Source organism: Talpa europaea (genome assembly GCF_964194135.1).
Source record: "Talpa europaea genome assembly, chromosome: 14".
NCBI lineage: Eukaryota > Metazoa > Chordata > Mammalia > Eulipotyphla > Talpidae > Talpa > Talpa europaea.
Window position 1 is genome coordinate 33764052 of NC_140082.1, and position 19500 is coordinate 33783551.

Here is a 19500-nt window from a genome sequence, read left to right on the forward strand (position 1 = left end):
TTTGTTTATATATGCACTGGGTACAGTCAGAAGCGCGGGAGGGTGAGAGAATTCACCAGAGCCAGAGCAGGGAGCAGAACAGGCAGAAGGATCGAAGTACACTGCTGAGGGGAGCAGCGGGCAGCAGGAGAGTCTGCGTGCCATGTGGGACCCTCCTCCGATGGCCGGGGAGCAGCCAGGGATCGAACTGGCTCCGCAGAGGCCACGGGCAGATTCGCAATCCAGCACTCAACTGCTGCACCACCGGGGAGGCCCTGGATTCTACATTTTTCCCATCTTCTTACTACTGTGACTCCCCCAAACACTCTTCATTGTTTATGCTTCATATAATCTTTATGGAAATACAAGCAATTATGAATATGCTTTCTTTTCCTTTTCTTTTCTTACACTAAAGACAGTACATACTACACCACACATGCAGTACAAACTACACTTGCTCTAAATCTTAATTACATAATATATTGCATATCTTTCTATATCAATACATGGAAATCTTCCTCATTCTCATAGCTTCAAGGTATCATATCATGTTTAGCCAAATTCATAATAGTGAACTTTTGGGTTATTTCCAGTCTTTGGCTTTACAAATGCTGTAATGAAGAAACTTGTACTTACATTGTTTTGTATATGATCAAGTTTATTTGTATAACTTCCCTAATGCAGTTTTGATGGGTCAAAGTATAGCTGCATGTGCAGATTTGATAGAGATTGCTGCCAGAGATTTATATTTTTTTGACTTTTAATTATGAAGCTTATTTACAGAGCTTTCTACATGTGTCACTATAGATCCATCTCACAGTCACTCAGTCTGGAGAATCCTGGGTGGTAAGTCTAAAGCACTGATGTCATTGAAAAGTAATTGTATTCAACTACTCACACTCACTGTATAGTATTGATAATAGGAGCAAACATGGATAACTGAAATAGTGCTCATTTTGATAAGTCCTAGGTGTAGAGCACAATGATAGTGGGGTTCTGTGGACAGGATTTCTGAATCATCCGGGAGCCTTTTCAGATGACATTGCTTCCCCTCCTCCCCTCCATAACATTCTGTGTCACTATTCTCTTCCATCCTCCCCTGATCCCCAACATACACACCTCTCCTGGAGACTTACTTTTTTCACTCACCCACTCCACTGGCCCACAGTGAGGAACTCATTGGTGGGAGTGACAAAGTTCTTAGAGCACAGGACAGCTCTTTAAAGCAAAAAAAAAAAAAAAATTGGTTCATGATAAAATATGCAATGTCTTAATTTCTCTCCTTTTGCAAGAAACTAGAGAAAAAATGTTGTCATAAGCCTAAACTGGTGAGCAGGTATACATTTGGGGACTATTTAAAAATGTTTCAGTTCAAGAAAATTCCACTGATTACTACCAAATTTCCCCCAGCATTATGTGTTATTTCTCTAATTTCAAAGGCTTTCCCAATCTTATAGTGTCTCTTTCCTCTATCTCCTTCTGACTTTCAAAATCTGATTTTCTTTCTTTTTTTTCTAAAGATTTATTTTTATTTATTTATGCATACAAGAGCTGGGGTGTAGGCCAGAGGTTTTGGAGATGGTGGTGAGAGGGTTCACCAGAGACAGAGTGGGGAGAAAACAGGTAGATCTACTACTGAAATACACTACTGAGGGGCACAGTGGGTGAGACAGGAGAGGTCTGCTGCACCATGTGGGTTAGCTCCCTGGTGGAGATCAAACTCATGCCACAGTGGCTGACATAAGCTTGATAGTGCTGAGACTTTAACCCCTGTGCCACCAGGGAGACCCCAAAATCTGATTTTCACTTCCTTCTTATGAGCCTTCTCTAAAGTTTCCAGTTCACAATCTACAGTCTCACCTTCCTCTCACTTACCATCTCAGAATTGAGCTCAAATAATGTTCAAAATTCGTTAGTTCCATAATCACATCTGTGTCATATCTTCTTCTGGGTCACGGAACTTATCTAAAAGTTCTGTTATATCACACACGGCTAGCACAAGATAGCTCCCGGCAGGTAGATTGCTTTCAATCACCCACCACCCCTTCCTCATATCTAGTTTATTTCAGGTCATGTACCAGAGTCCAGGGATATAAAAATGAGTGTGAGACTAGCCTTGCCTATAAGGAAATCAGTCTAATTTGGGTCTCAAATCTGCAAAAAGATAATTAAAATAAAATATGTGTTACATTTTGTGACTAGTTGACAAATTCAGCAAATCCTCAATCATAAGAAATGAGAAAACTGCATTCTCTATTTCCTCTTTCACAAATCTCTCTAGATAAAACTCAATGGTTAATATAATAGCTGAATAGTGCATATAACTAGGGTCCCAAGATATCAAAGGTGTTTGAGAAATTTCCAAAGTCAAAGTCAAAAGGAACCCATTTCTTCCCCAGTGCTCTTGATTAAAAAAAGAAAAGCTTGTAAGGGACTGTAGTGATTATGTAAAGTTGTCAGTGGTCCAAGAGAAATACAAGGCCATGTAAGTAGATAAAAAGAGGCAGACCAAGGAGAAGAGAAATAGCAGACCCAGAACAGAACAAAAGCCTTATAGATACTCAAAGGATGAGGGAGTGGCTGAAGGGAAAACCCAGTGGATGGGGGGGGTGGGGGGGAGGGAACTGAATCTCAGAGCAGCTGGATAGAGGTACCAGGGGGTAGAAGCATATAAACTTAAGGCAGAGGAAAAGCCAACCTTGGCTAACGGGTGCCAGGCCCATCCACTGGCAGTGTAAGATGGGAGACCAGGATAAAGCCAATAACTTTAATAACACAGATTCTAAAATTCTGGAATCCTTCTGTAACCCTTCAGTTACTTGGGAGCTATTTCCTAGAAAGAGCTGGCACAGTGAGACTCTGATCCAGGTGGGGCAGCTTCTGAGTGCAGACACAAACAGAAGCCCTTGCTGCTGAGCTTTGTACTCAGATTCTATCCATGAAAGCCTGAGATTTATCACTAATTGGCATGTGGTCCTGGGCAGGCCCTCTGAGTTGTCTCCATGAAAAATTGGGATTGGGTGAGAGATCCTCTGAGAACTTTTCCAGTAAAGGTTCTGGGAGTTCTGTTGCCTCAAACTGGGAAATTGGCTTGCCCCACAGGTGAAACGAGAAATGTGGGATCAAAGCATAGATGTGTGTTTGGGGGTGTAGGGTAAATAAAATTATCAGGCTTTTCTGCCCTCCCGCCTTTAGGATTGATGATGGATCCTTGCGGTACTGAATGCATGCCTGATGGCTGACACCTGGAGTAAGGTGTGAGTATGCATAAGTGGGTATACCTAGGCTAAGACTGGACTTATAAGGGTGGCGTCTCATAGATGCCAGTAGAGCGAGAAGAGCGAAAGAGAAACAGAGGTCACAAGAGAAGGCTGGATAGCCCAGAAAGAGTGAAGATTTACTGGGGGCTGGGAGACCTGCCAGCCTCCCGGCCCCCTGGCACCCCTTGCCAGCAGTGTACCTGGTAAATCCCAATAAAAGCCTGAAAAACCACTGAGGGCTCCAGGACTCTCCTTTACCCTGTCTGCTCGAATCATAAAAATCCTGCACAGTACCCTTCCTGCCGCTACAGGGGGGGTAACTTACACCCCTGGGAGAGGCAGTTAATTTTTTCATCCTTATTTAGAAGGCCAATATAAATCATTGCTTATGCAATGGAAAACTATCAGTCTTCTTTTTATTATATGTACATACATGGTCTTAAAAGACTGCCTCTATTCAGTCAGATAGATACCAGATGTCATATAGGAACCTAGGCTTTTACAGATGCAAATATTGGGACCTTCAGAAACTCTCCCAGGTCATGTGGCTAGGTAATGGCCAAGTGTGGGCCAAAGTCGAGCTATCCATTCCTCCACACAGCCCCCTCCTGTTCTTAACTCCACAGGAAGGGGAAAACAGAGATGTGCTCCCAGCTCTGTTGGAAAACTGAAATATAATAGTTGTTATTGTCCATGTTGAACAACCTGGTTTTGTCCAAATTCAACTTTCAGTTCATAAATAGGTATTTTTTCCTTGGTGAAGGGTGGAAGGGGGCAGAAATAGCTAAAACTTGATTCAGAAGATTTGAACCATGCTCCTTAGTTAAAAATGAGGGTAGGGTAGGGCCTCCCCTGGTGGCGCAGCGGTTGAGTGCTGGGTTGTGAGGCTGCCCGCAGCCTCTGCAGCGCCAGTTCGATCCCTGGCCACTGGCGAGCGTCCCACCAAAAAAAAAAAAAAAAAAAAAAGAGTAGGCTATACTCAGGATTTATGTGTTGCAAAGTCTCTAGTTCTGCATGGGAGACAGAATACATTCATTACACCTGGTGAGACTGTAAAAGAGCCACACATAAAAATCCTTTGACTTTCTTCAAAGCTCTCTTTAACCAGTGCTGTTGTTGTAGAAGCCTTGTGGAGCCAGCTGTTACTTCCTGTTAGTTGCATGTTTTTTAAATTAGCCAGTGATTAGACTATTAAATGATTAACTGCTAATGACAGAGATTTTCCTTTTATTTTGCAGTGCCAACACATTTACTTTTCCCCTCCCCTCTCCAAACATCTGTGTTGAAGAAACAGCACTGCAACAAGAGTAAAGACAATATATTTTTTCCCAAAATTTATTTTTTATATATATTTTTATTTTATATATTTTTTACATCATTTTTCATTTTGCACAATGAATGCATTTTCATCTTGGTTATATTCCCCATACAATTCCCACCCCCCTTATTTTGACCCTAGTCTCTCCTCCCTCTCCCCACCCCCCCAGTGTATCTCTGGGTTATAGTTGCTTGTTGATTTTGATTTTTACTTTATTATAATTAGTCTTTTTCCTGGTCCCTTATTTAGGTTTTCTAAATTCCGGCTGTGAATGAGACCATCTGGTATTTTTCTTTTTCTTTCTGGCTTGTTTTGCTGAGCATGATCCCTTCCAGCTCCATCCATGTTGCTGCAAATTGCATGAGTTTATCTTTTTTGAATGCTGAGTAATATTCCATGGTGTATATGTACCACATCTTCTTGATCCAGTCATCTATTTTTGAGCATTTAGGTTGTTTCCATAGCTTAGCTATTGTAAATAGTGCTGCTATAAACATAGGGGGTAAAGACAATATTTTAAGAAGAGAAAGCACCACAAAATGACACGCGTGTTTTCATGGTTTTTCCCCAGTTCTTATTACCTGGTTACAACCATACTGTTGATAATGTTATATTATCTCCTTTTTTCTTTTTGATTATACTGTAAACATTTTCATATTTCCATAGCCCCCCCCCCGGATTATTATTACTGGTTGCATAAGATTCCACAGCTGATGTCCCATTATTTGAATTAACCATTTTCCTATTCTTGGTTATTGGGGTTTTTGCCAGCCTCTCACTGTTATTATTCAGCTTACTGATTTAGATGCAATTATTTCAGACACAAAATATGTCTTGGAGGAGATTGTCTGCTGGGAAATAAAATAAACAAGCCACTCCAGCTCTTCTGAGCGTCTACCAGATAAAACAATGGCTACTGGACTGTAAGTGGCCAGTGGGGATGGTTGGTAAAAAAATCCTCCCTATAAAAAAATGGAAATACCGTCAACAGTTTGTAACTAGTATATACAATGCCATAAGTTTTCTCCATTAATAACCAAAACCCCTGAAATACTACCACACGGTTCTATTTCTAGCTTCCTCTTTTTTGTACCGAACTGCATCAAAGGGGACACTTTCTGCCTCAAATAACTTAGTGACATCCCTTAATCTTGGCTTCTAAGCTTCAGGGCTGTTTTCTGGGTAGAAGGAAGAAGGTTTCCTCATATTGGTTTTAGGTTTTAGGGGGAGTTCTAGGCTTTTAGCAAGTGGGGGGGGGGGCGGTCCCTCTGCGACAAGATTTAAGTAAGACCTTGAAGAGGAATTACATAACATGCAGGAGAGGCAGAGTCGATTGGGGTTGGGAGTTGTGGGGGTTGGTGGTTGGTGGCAGGTGGACTCGGAATAGGAAGCTCAGACAGAATAGTCTGGTCCTGAGCAAGATGTCACACGCGCTGGAAGAAGCTGGCCAAGAAAGTAAGGGCAGGGAGTCTGGGCGAGCTCTGAGAGCAAGAGCTGGGAGGGACCGGCAGGAGGGTGAGCTGGGACCCCGCCAGTAGGAGCCTCCTCCCTGGAGCCATGGGGACCCGGCTTGAACCCGTGGCCCGCTGCGCCGGGCGGTCCCGGGGCGGGGCGCTCGAGGTGGCCTGGAGCCGGGGCGCGGGGAGGCGGACAGTGAGCTTCAGCAGGGGAGCCCCGGCGCCGTCTGTGCGCGCGCATCCCGCCGCGGAGCTCCGAGCGCTGTTCCCGGAGCGCGGCGGTCGTGGCCGAGCCCGGAGCGCTGTCCCTGCGCGCGTCCCAGCTGTGGCCTCCGCGCCTCGCCCCGTCATGCTCCTGCTGCTGGGGCTGTGCTTGGGGCTGCAGCTCTGCGCTGGGTCGGTGGAGGAGGCGCGGGGCTGGGATGGCACTTCGGAGCAAGTAAGTGGACATCTGAGGAGAGAGGTGGGGACCAACGGAGGGCCCCCCGGGTTGCGCGCTGCTGTGCCTTCCCATGCCCTCCTTGGGGCCGGTGGCTGCTGGAAAGGCCTCTTTATTTTTTTCTTTAAAGATTTATTTATTTATGCATATAAGAACTGGGGTACAGACCAGAGATGTGGGAGATGAGAGAATTCACCAGAGACAGAGTGGGGAACAGAACAGGCAGACGGACTGAAATACACTGCTGAGGGGAGCAGCAGGTGGGAGAGGAGAGGTCTGCTGCACGGGGTGGGTAGCTCCCTGGCCGGCCGAGAATCGAACTTGTGCTGCAGAGGCTGCTGGATTGATTCATAGTGCAGTGCTTACCCCCTTGTGCCACCAGGGATGCCCCTGGAAAGGCCTCTTTAAATCGGTCCTGGAAACCAGGAAAGGAGGCGTCGCCCCATCTCCTTCCCCCAACCTTCTGCCGGGGAGCTTCCCAGTCTATTGATAACTCATGGGGAGAGTCCGTATGGTGCTGTTTCCTCCAGAACTGTGTCTGGCATTTCAAAGTTCTGCAGAATCATTGCCTCCTGTTGTCTGTGCAGACTTCTATTTGGTTAATTTTGTTGTTCATTGCCGAGCTTGAACCCCAAGTTAATCCCAAGTTTCTTTAAGACGCATGTGTGGGATGGAGTGTTGCTACTGTTGTTCCTGGGAGTTTCAAGAGCAAGGACAATCTGAAAAAAGTTCCAAACTCTCCCAAAGCTCAGACTTTTCCATCTGAAAACTGGGAGAACCTGACTTTCGCATCCGGGTCTTGTCAATGGTTTGTCAGTGTAAAGGACCCTAAACCAAAGGATTTGGTTTCCCCTAGTTAATTCGGTGCCAGAGTTTGTGTCTATTTATTTGTTTTGTTTATTTTTTTTCAATTGAAATCACATTACATGATAAGTTTCAAGTGTACATCATGGAAAATCAGCATGTGTATATACAACATCAAGTTCACCACTAAAAGTCCAATTCTATCCTTCACCATACAATTAAACCCAATTACCCTATTTACCCACCCACACCCTGCCCCCTTCCTTCTTTTAACCACTAATTTGATTTTCTAGTCTAAAGTTTGTTTGTTTTACATAGTTCATTCATTTGTTTTGTTTTTTAAAGTACCACATGTGAGTAAAATCACATAGTGTTTGACTCTCTCCACCTGATTTATTTCACTAAGCATCATGCCCTCTAGGTTCATCCATGTTGTTGCAAATAGTAGATTTGCTATTCCATCTCTTTTTATTCGATAGCTGGGTAGTATGCCATTGTGTATATGCCTCATCTTTATGCATGGTTATTGTGAATCATGTTGCAGTGAACATGGGGGCGCATGTATGTCTTGGGATGAGTGTATTTGTATTTTTGGGGTAAGTAGAATTTTTGTTTTAGTTTTTATTTTTTTTAAAGATTTATTTATTTATGCATACAAGAGCCTGGGTACAGGCCAGATGCGCAGGAGGGTGAGAGGATTCACCAGAGACAGAGCGGGGAACAGAACAGGCAGACCGACGAAACACACTGCTGAGGGGAGCAGCGGGTGAGACAGGAGAGGTCTGCCTTGCCATGTGGGTTGCTCCCTGGCCGGCCAGGGATCGAACTTGTGCTGCAGAGGCTTCGGATGCTTCTTAGTGCAGTGCTTAACCCCTTGCACCACAAGGGAGGCCCCAGAATTTGTCTTTTAAATGTCTGAACCACAGGTGACTAAAACCTTGCAAATATGAACTCTCAATATGTCTGATGAAGAGAAAAGCTCTTTGAAAAGTGTAAATGAGGCTCACATAAATATCAACATGAAGACCTTATGTGGAGAAGTGGTTGTTCCCCAGTAAAGTTTATATTTATGTATCTTTATGCTGCTTACACATTATCATTCAAATTATGTCTAAAATGCTTAATTTAAAGCATGGTTTCTCAGGATGGGGGGAGATGATAAGTAGGCACACCTTCTCTCTCCTTTCCCACACCTTGGTTTGAGGAGCAGATCTGACCACATGTCACATTGCTCTCTCTTGCTGACTCTGCCTCTCAGATGTGCTTATTTGCAAATGGGGGACATGGTCATTCTACTGTAGTTTGTCAGGAAGAATAACCAGTGAACATTCCAGGAAACTGCAAGGTGCAGTGGAGAAAAGTACAGGCTTTAGATGCAGAGAGAAAGGCTGCCTTTTCCATTGTCATTTACAGTTGTGTGATCTGGACAAGTTGCTTAATCTCTATGTGCCTTCCTTTTTGCCTGGTCACAGCAGGATGTATCTCCTTTTAAGCACACTTGTAAGGCTTCAGCTCCTAGTTTGTAGAAAAGACCCATACACAGTGAGTACTCAATACAGGGTCGATATTTTGGTAAATGGTTAGAGGCATGACCTGAGTGACAGATTGCCTGGGCATGATTCCTGGTTTGGTTATTTAACAGCTCTGTGATGCTGGGCAAGTAACTCAGTGCCTCAATTTCCAATTCTGTTAAATTGGGCTATAACAGTGTTATGAGGATAGGTGTATTAACATGCCTAAAGTGACCAGAAGGGTGTGGGCACTTACTGCTGGCTCTTGCTGTTAGGCTTAGGCAATGGAAGTGCTGAGGGAAGGAATTTAGGGTAAAGATCTTGAAACTTTGGGAGGGGGGATGTGGAAAGAGAAGGGTGTGGGAAGAACTGAAACAAAGATTCTCTTTATGAACTAAGAGGAGGGATTAAAGCTTCAACATCTGCAAGTCCAAGTAGGCTTAACAGTCTCTAAACCTTTCTGCATGGAAATAACATGGGTTTGACCCAAATTAGTGATTTCATGCTGTCTTCAACTGTAGCACTATTTATTCATCTTGAAAATGACTTAATAAGAACAAACTCCAACACATCAAGTTCTGTAAAACTTTGCAATTTTACCTTTCCCCCTATTCTATTTTTAAAATTGTGTGTGTTTGTGTATATGTATGACTGCAGAGCCAGAATCCATTAACTAGAGAGGTGCCTAAAGTCTAAGAGCCTCTCCTTACCCAGCTCTCGAATGGGGATGAGATTATTTAATTGAAAAGGTTTTTGAAGTTTAAGAAAATTAAAATGCTTAAAGCTTAGACTAGTAGCTGGCAATATAGTTAGTCCTTTATTCTTAATAATTATGATCTTCAAAATTATACATAAATGTTAAATATTAAATGCGTATGGTATATGCCTTTTACTGCACCTAAGCTTGCATTTTAGCTTGTGTTGCAATTTTTATTTATCATTTATCTTACTAGGTAATGTTATGAATGACACCTTAGATTCAAGCTCTTTCCTACCCTACCTCTACCCACCCCCCTTCTGAAAGCTAATATTAACCATATAGCGGGACTTACTATAGGCAGTGGTTTTCCAGCTTCCTTGTGAAAATAGACACTCAGAGAGTTCCTTCATCCTTCAGATTCCTGAGTCCCATCCCCATCAATAGATCCATTAGTTTTGGGTGGAGCCCAGACTATTCTGATGCAGGTGATTTGTGGACCACACTAGAATAATACTGCTTTAAAAGACTCTTTCAGGAAATAACCATTAATTTACAAATTACAGTATAAAATCAGCCTGTTGTAGAACTTATGTTTTGTATGTTACAAATTAATAATTTCCTTAAATAAGAATAGAGCTGTGCTCCTATTATTATAAAAGAAATTTTAAATTTATAAAATGATAATAACCACCAAAAAATTTTAGTGTCCATAATGTCTCAGAGAATTTGCTAGGATTCTAAGTAAAAATAATAAGAAATGTTAACATTTATGATGAGGAGTACGCCAAGATGTTCCAGACTGAATGATGTGACAGTGTGCAACATCCTTGTGGAAAAATGTTGTGGGTCCAAATATAGGCCCCACCACTAACTGGCTGTGTGTATTTGGGCAAGTAGCTTAACCTCTCTGTGTATCAGTCTCATCATCTGCAAGCTAGAGCTGTTCATATTTCATAAACAGGGGTGGATCTAGGCTGTGAGAAGAGGATGAAGTTTACACAAATTGAAGTACCCTCTTGAAGAAAATAATCAAATTATGACTGCAAAATTAAGTACTAAAGTGGACATTTATTTAAGATGAAAACAAATCACAACAAATGACTTATTTTGACAAACTGGCAAAGTCCACAAATGTTACCTGTGGTTAAGGGATTGTCCAGGTGATGGATCCCGAAGCTTATTTTTTGGCCTCTAAATAATAATAGAATATTATAAATAATAAACCCATTTTTCTTCTTATGGTTGTTTGTGAAGATTAAATGACCTCATTCAGGTGAAGCATTTATATAAGGTAAGCTGTCAGGTAATATTAGCTATCTTCATTATTCCTGTACCCCCTGGTTAAGTCTCGCACACCCACTACAAGGAAGGTCTCAATGTGCTTACTTTCCAGGAGAGTCACTGAGTCCAGCCAGAGAGGTGATGTGTCCACACTCTCATGTGCACATCTGGATTAGACCCAGGTGTGCTAAATGCCAAAGGGAGGTTCTCAATGACACCTCCAAGGAGCAAGCCTCTTTCATAGTTACAATTTAATGTGATTTGTTTAAATGTGATTTTTATTGGTGGCACATAGAAAATGTTCAGTAACTGCTTGTGTATCACATGGATGGTAGTGGTACCTTCCTAATCCCTGAATGGGGAATTTCTGGAGTTTTGCTTTTTAAAATATTTCACTCAGAACCAAATCTTTGTATTTGGGAAAACACAGACAATGGAGACAACTCTCCATTTTTAACTCTCTAAAAAGTAAGGTCAATAAACGGTTTTGTGAGCTCCAGATTGCCCCGTATGTCTTCCTCATATGCACCAGTGTAATTGGTGCAATGGAAAGCTGAACCGGGAAGGAGAAACGTGGGAGAGTTCCAGAGATTTCCTCATTCCTAGTCATAGCTTATTTCTTTGCAGAGGGGGAGAGAAAGGGTGGGGAGCCCTGATATTTGGGTGATAAGTTGTATATGGCTTCGCTTTCCTAACTAGTGCTCTTCCCAAAGCCCTGGATACTAAGGCTTGGAGCAGTCTTGCCTAACACTGTCAGAATTCCAGCTGGGGATTTAACAAACTCTGTGCATCTAAGAAACATCAGTGTCTCTTTAGAAATACGGGCCACAGGATAAAAACCTAAGCTTTTGGGGGAACCGGGGGCATCCTGAGCTACCTTATTGTTTTCTCACAACCGAGGTCCGTTTTGTATGGACACATGCGAAGATGTAGATGAAGAAAAGATGAAGAAAAGAAAAAAGATGGGGCATGCTCATCTTGCCTAAAGCCAGTTGCTTTTTTTTTTTTTTTAAAGCTGCCTGGAAATCATTTGGATTTTTAAATCCCCAAGTTAGGCTTCTTCTCCCATTATTTTTTTTTGAAGATTTATTTTATTTATACAAGAACTGGGGTACAGGCCAGATGTGCAGGATGGTGAGAGGATTCATCAGAGACAAAGCAGGGAATAGAGCAGGCAGACTGACTGAAATACACTGCTGAGGGGAGCAGCGGGAGAGACAGGAGAGGTCTGCTTGCTATGTGGGTTGCTCTGAGGTCGGCAGGGATCGAACCTGTGCTGCAGAGGCTGTGGACAGCTTCACAGCGCTGCGCTCAACCACCTGTCCTACCATGGAGCCCCCTTCTTCTCCTGTTATTGAGGTTATGCCCCCCCACATCACAAATGGTCAATAACAACAAAATCTAGAACAACATTATTTGAAAGGGAGAAAACGTTTATGTGGATGATATAGAACTACCCAAGTGGGGATCATCCCAGACCAACTATTCTCAGCCCAGGTGATAGCTGGCATCTCCAGGGCATCTCCAATCTTTAGTTTTGCTTTTGTTTAATGTCTTATAACAGATCTATGAGGTAATTGACATGTAGGTTCCTAAGTCTTGGTTTCAGGATTTCAGAACAAACTAAGGAAGTGGGGAACAACTGGTGGAAAATTCCATATACACAACCTCTTACAACCCATGATTTCAGTCAGTTGATGGTCTAAGTGATGTTAGAGGACCTAGAACCACAGACCTAGTGATAGAGTTCAAGGGGAAGAGCAGAAGGCCTGAACCCTGCCTTTATGTTTCTCTTTTAGCCAACCTGGGAAGTGAAAGCATCTACACCAAAAGAGTGTAAGTGTACTGCATATGCAGAATCACTCTCAGCATTTGGAACAGATTTTTCCTCTCTTCCCATCATCTTTTCCATTTATGGGCTTTTTTGAAAAACTGAGCTAACGTTGGGTTACAGTACTACATATGATTTAGAGTTATAGGATCATACCTTCAGGTCTGTGTTGCCACACCCATCACCAAGACACCCATAGTCCTCCCCCATGGGCTAAATTGTGACCCTTCCCCACAATGGTCTCCCCTCCCCCCTCTATTAGCCTCAATTCTACAATCAAATTTCTAGTGTTGGTTGTTGGTGTGGTTTTATCTGACCTTTTGTTATAGTTTACTATATTCCATTTATAAGTGATACTGTCTGGTATTTTGGAATGCTCTAAAGGTATTTATCTTCCTTTTCTATCATGATCTGATGCTGTGATAGATCCTGGTAAAAATATATAATCCCTGCTATTCCAATTATGAACATTTATGAATTTTTTTTTTTACCAGTAGTTGGACTAACTGATGATGGGGTAGATGGGGAAGATTTTCGACTCTACAGCCCAAACAGTGTTATTGTCACATTCTTTGTGCAAAGGAAAGCTTTGGCTATCCTCCTATCTCTAGGTGTTTGGTTCACACATGTTAAAGAGGGAGTGGTAGATTTATGCAGCTATTTCTCAACACTGTTACTACATCAAACCTGATTCCCTTTAAATTCTCCTCCCCTTTAATTCTATGCCAACAACCATCTTACATAACTAGTTGCAGCCATACCGCCATCACGTGGTCACTAATGGTCACTCATGAACATCATGAATGCTTCTTTTCCTCCTCATTCCTTTGTAACTTATAAAAATTCCCTGTATATTATATTTTTGTGGGTCTATTTCTTCCAAGTTAGGTAGTATTGTCCTGGATGCAGGGATTGTGGCTTTTATTTCTCAAGAAATACTGTGGTCCAGACATCTTCTCTTTTGATGCTGGAGAAACAAGCTTAGCTCTGTAGGAGCAAGGAATCTTATTTGAAGTTTCTCTAAAGTCAATGACTAGAGACCCCTAACAGGTTGGTGACAGCTCTGAGGTTGCTTTCAAGGTAGTCCTTGACATTTCACTTGAGCCAGTTATCTACACTCACTCCATTTTCTTACAAAGGCAGTGGGAAAACCCTGAAACAATAAAAGGAATCAAGAATTCTTAACTAAAAACAGTGATGCTGACATTGATGTTACTTCCATTGCCAACTAGTTGGGAACCAGTGTGTACCAGGAAGTTTTGATTATGGTTCAATCTGAGTTTAAACTTGGATTGAAGTGTAGCCAGAGTAATCCCCTGAGATGTCAGATAGTCATCTCAAAAATGAAAAACCAACATCTCTTGTTCTCCTTAGATCTTGTTTATTTTCTTGGAAAACCTACTTTATAAAGGAGGGGACTTCAAAGAAAATACTTAAGGTCAACTGGTAAATTTAATATCTGTGAGGGGCTAGGCTAGCTTTCTGAAAATGGCCCACAATGTCAGAAAGGGAAAGACTTGAGATGAACCTTCAGAGCTGGCAAAGACCTTACCCAGGATACTATTATGGCCTCTGCCTGGACAGCCTCTTGTATATCCCATCTCATTTTAGAAATAGAAACTGCTATCCTCACAGTAAGTGTGGTTCCCATTTGGAGTCAGGGTGGACAGCAACCTACATCCTGTGCTATTTCTTTCTGTTGTGTGTTTTATAGAACACGAGGCTTGATAATGGTCTATAATGGTAATTTGTAATAGTATATGTACATTGGGGGGAATCAGTAAAAGCAAGGATTAAAATATTTTGTTATAATTTTCATTTTTCAAGTGGAAATATCATTCTTGTTTTTCTGTTATGGAAACAGTGTATTCCATTTTGTCAAAAATAGGGTTAAAATAGAAAAATGCAAAGAAAGAATTTACCTGTCTTTGGTAATAGCCACTAGCATTTTGGTGCATATACCAGCATACACTTACCAAAAATATGAACTACAGTCCTTTGTCACCTGATTCATCACTTATAAATGTGTCATGAATGTATCAGCCAGGATAGGCTAGGTTATGTTGTGGTAATGAACAACCCCTAAATTTCAAGTCTTGCTTGAGATAACTTGTCCATTTTGGATTAGCTATGGAACAACTATGTATACTGTAGTCATTTGAGAACTTGGATTTGATGGGGTAGCATCTCAAACCATGCTAATTACTGTGCTTGAGAGAAAGGTCAGTGGTATAGGATTGCACATTTGCAATTCAATATTTGGCCCAGAAGTGACAAGGGTTACTTACATTTATGGCTTATTGCTTATTGGCCAGCGCCAGTCATATGACTCTCCCTTCCCACTAGGGTGACAGAAGTGCAATTCTTGTGGCAGAGAGCTAGAGATGTATTTGGTAAAGAACACTGAAGTCCAGTAATTGATATCCAGTTATTGATGTTAATAAATATAGACCCATATCATTATTTTCAACAGCTGTATTCCAATTGACAAATCATAATGTATTTAACCAAAACACATTAAAAGGATATTTTAAGTAATTTCCAATTTTTTAAAAAGATTTGTTTATTTATTTATACAAGCACTGGGTACAGTCAGAAGCACGGGAGGGTGAGAGAATTCACCAGAGCCAGAGCGGGGAGCAGAACAGGCAGACTGATGAAGCACACTGCTGAGGGGAGCAGCGGGTGGCAGGAGAGGTCTGTGCGTCATGTGGGACCCTCGCCTGGTGGCCGGGGATAGAACCGGTGCTGTAGAGGGCAGCTTCGCATCCCAGCGCTCAACCACTGCGCCACGGGGAAGGCCCTAATTTCCAATTATTAACAGCTATTTTAAAAGTCACACAGAATTTCTTGTACATTTATATTTTGACTGGTCCCCGTGCCCGCATTAGGAGACCTTTCTGTACGTGGAATTTCTAAATTAAAAGACATGCATACTGGTGGGAATGGGAAGTATTGCAGCCACTTTGGAAAACAGCTTGGCAATTTCTTGTAAGTTAAATTCACTATGCAATTCAGCAACTCAGTTAAGTTTCTATCTACCTAAGGGAAATAAAAACATATCTCCAACACAAAGACTTGCATATGAATGTTCATGCAAGTTCCACATTATAGTAATAGCCAAAGAGCCATCAACTGGTGAATGCGTAAATAAAAACATGGTCTATCTATGCAATGGAATGTTTTTTAGACTTTAAAAAAATGAAGTATGAACATAAGACACAACAATGATGCACCTTGAAAACATTATGCTAAGTGAGACAATTTAGAAATAAAAGACCACATATTGTATGATTTCATTTATATGAAATGTCCAGAAGGAAAAATTCATAGAGACAACATAGATGAGTGTTTGTCTAGCTCCCTGGGAGAGTTGGGGACTGGAAGGTGACAGTCAAGGGGTACAGGATTCCTTTTGGGATAATAAGAATGCTCTAAATTCATTGTGGTGATGGTTACACAACTGTAAATACAATAAAAAAACTTTTACTTACACTCTTGAAGAACGATACAGAAAATCCAGTCATATTTTTCAAGTTTTTCATCAAAATTGTCAAATTGCCCTCTAGAGAGGATAATTTATTACTAGTTAACACTTCTGGTATCTAAACAGTGATTAGTCATGCATAATGTTCAACAACCTGCTAAGACTTTTTAAATGGTCCTTAGGGACTGGTTAATTAGTAATGTGATTTTTTTTTAAAGATAATTTTATCATCTTCCCATGCTCACCCCCCACCATACTCCTACAAGTGGGAAAATAAATATTAAGAAAATCTAAGGTAAGTTTAGTTTTGCTTCCAGAGTTTTCTGAGCTTTGAGTTGAATACATGAGCCCATCAGAATAAGAGTGAACCAATATTCACTTATAGTAACAGATGCAATATGTGATATTTCAGTGAACTCTTGACAAACTCCTCTAACAGATTTAGGAACAGTAAGATGACAAGGTCGTGTGACCTCCTGGTATAAGCAGTCAACCAGGTTTAAGAGGGATGAATTAGAATCCTGGCCTGGATCAAAGGTCAAAACTGTTCTTCGGGTTGGGTAGTCTGTTTTGTGATTTGAATCACTTTGAATGATTCTCATATAGCTCTTTAGGAATGATGCCACAATAATAATTCATGATTCTTCTCCTATTGTAGGTTGGACTCAGATTTCCAAGACAAGTCAGGCTGCTGCAAAGGCTGGTAGGTATCATCATTGATTCATCTTGAAAGTCTGTTTCGTGTCTATTCTCTCTGTATTTTAAATCAGCCACTAGCTTTGCTGGCAACTTCTCCAAAGCTTACAAAGTTGCGTATAGATGAATTCTAACATGCAACAGCCCAGCTTTTAAAAATTAAGACTTTCTAAAAATAAGACTTCTTTTTAAAGATTTATTTATTTATGCATACAAGAACTGGGGTATAAGCCAGAGGTGCGGGGGTGGGGTGGTATGTGAGAGGATTCACCAGAGAGAGTGGGGAGCAGAACAGGCAGATCTGCTGAAATACATGGCTGAAGGAGAGGTCTGCTGCGCCATGTGGGTTAGCTTCTTGGGGATTGAACTCATGCTTCAGTGCTGGTGATAGCTTGATAGCGCTGTCTCTTTAACCCCTGTGCCACCAGGGAGGCCCCCAATAAGACTTTCTTTAAATGATTTTTTTTTTCCCGAAAAGAGACCTGATAACTTTGGTAAGACTATAAGGACAAAGTATGGCATTTCAAAAGCCTTAAACACACACACACAAACACACACACACACACCCCCCTAAATTAACCTTCACTTTTTTTTTTATCACCTTCTTACACAAGGTAAAAAAAGACTTGGTTGTGAAGTAAACAACCACAGCACCAAAGATTTTACTTTTGTCGATTGAAGCATCATGTGATAAGGGTTGGGCAAGGTCAACAGACTGCAACTTGGGCAGATGTTCAGAAAACCTGAGAGCTTACTTGAAACTATCTGAGTCTTGTTCACTAATGTGCATGCAGTGATATAAAAATATGGGGACTTAACTTCAGGCTCTCAGATGTGCATTTACAAGCCATTCTTTAGGAAGAAGACATATATCCAAGCTCTCCCAAAACCTAGCTGGTGTTTGAATCAATTCTAGATTTATTATCACCAATGTCACAATTATAACCCTCTTTGTTGGTATTTTTGTCATTTTTAACTGAACTTCCTCTTTCTACTTTCCTTCCCCAATCCTTCCAGTCCTGCTCCTATGCCCCAAGTTTGTTAGCCCTGCATTTATTCTTTCATGTTTTACTTCATGTTCACATAATCTTAGACAGACAAATGTAAACATAAGCATGATAAGAATTGTAGAGTCAAGATAAGATGTAATTTCATGAATATTGACAGAAAACAGGATGTGCCTTATTTAGGCAAGGGAAAGATAAAAGAAATCAAATTGGGAAAGAGGAGTTAAAATTATTACTTTTTGCAGACCATCTGATGAGATACATAGAAAACCCTATAAGACTCCACTAAAAAACATTAGAAACAATAAAGCAGTATAGTGAAGTGGCAGCCTACAAAATCAATATGCAAAAAATCTGTTGCATTCATATATGCAAATAACAAACCAGAGGAAAAACAAATCAAGAAAGCAATCCCACTTATAATTAAATTAAAAAGAATTAAATACCTAGGAATGAATGTAACAAAGGAAGTGATTCTAATGAAAAAGAATAGTCATGCCCCCAGGCTTCATTCTGTACTACAGTGCTATAGTAATCAAAACAGTATGGCACTGGAACAAAAATAGACTCACAGACCAATGTGATAGAATTGAGAGCCCAAAAATAAACCTACACTTATATAGACAGTTAATCTATGACGAAAGGAAAATCCTTCAACAAATGGTGTTGTGAGAACTGGACACCCACAAGCAAAAGAATGAAACTAAACTACTACCTTATCCAATACATAATAATTCAAAATGGATTAAAAACTTGCATAGAATACCTGAAGCCATGAAACACAGAAAAAAACAAAGGCAAAACACTCCATGATATTTGCTTCAGGGTTGTCTTTGAGGATTTGACTGCAATGGCAAGGAAAACCAAAACAAAAATTAACAAATGGGACTGTATCAAACAGAGAATTTTTGGACAGTGAAAAGAAGTTTCTACTAAAATTAAAAGACACCTTATGGAATGGGAGAAAAAATTTGTATACCATATATCTGCAAGGGGATTATATCCAAGATCTACAGAGAACTCATACAACTCAACAATGCCAAACAAATAACCCAATCAAAATATAGACAGAAGAGTTAAATAGCACTTCTCCAAAGATGAAATACAGATAGACAACAGGCTTATGAAAAAATATTCATCATCCCTTACATCAGGGAAAAGCAAATCAAAGCCACAACGAAATATTACCTCACACCTGTGAGAATGGCTCATATCAAAAAGATCAGAAACAACATGTGTTGGTGAGAGTGTGGGGAAAAGGAACCCTTGTACACTGTTGGTGGGAATGTGACTGTTTCAGACTGTATGGCAAACAGTATGGAAGTTTCTCAAAATAAAATCAACAAGCAACTATAAACCAGAGACACACTACAGGATGAGGAAGAGGGAGTAGGATCAAAACAAGGGGGGTGGAAATTGTATGGGGACTATAACCAAAATGAAAATGCATACATTGTGCAAAAATGAAAAATGATGTAAAAATATATATAAAATAAAAAAAATTTAAAATAGATATACCACCTAATCCAGCAATTCTACTCTTAGATATTTATCTGAAGAATGCAAAGACACTGAAGGGATCTATGCACTCCTATGTTCATTGCAGCACTATTTACAATAACGAAGTTATGGAAACTACCTAAGTACCCAGTGGCAGATGAGTGGATAAAGAAGATATGGTATATATACACAATGGAATACTACTCAGCTACAAAAAAGATGAAATCTTT

At 40.8% G+C, this 19500-nt stretch overlaps 1 protein-coding gene across 1 annotated transcript in view; it reads left to right on the plus strand.

Annotated features, from left to right (window-relative positions):
• Positions 1–6363: 6363 nt before the first annotated feature.
• ITIH5 (inter-alpha-trypsin inhibitor heavy chain 5) overlaps positions 6364–19500 on the plus strand; it is a gene marked incomplete at its 5' end in the record, with an annotated part of 75451 nt that continues 62314 nt past the window's right edge. Inside the window, 2 exons of the mRNA XM_084253973.1 lie at positions 6364–6453; positions 16726–16770. Coding sequence (XP_084110099.1) covers positions 6364–6453; positions 16726–16770 — 135 coding nt within the window. The remainder of the gene's footprint in view (positions 6454–16725; positions 16771–19500) is intronic.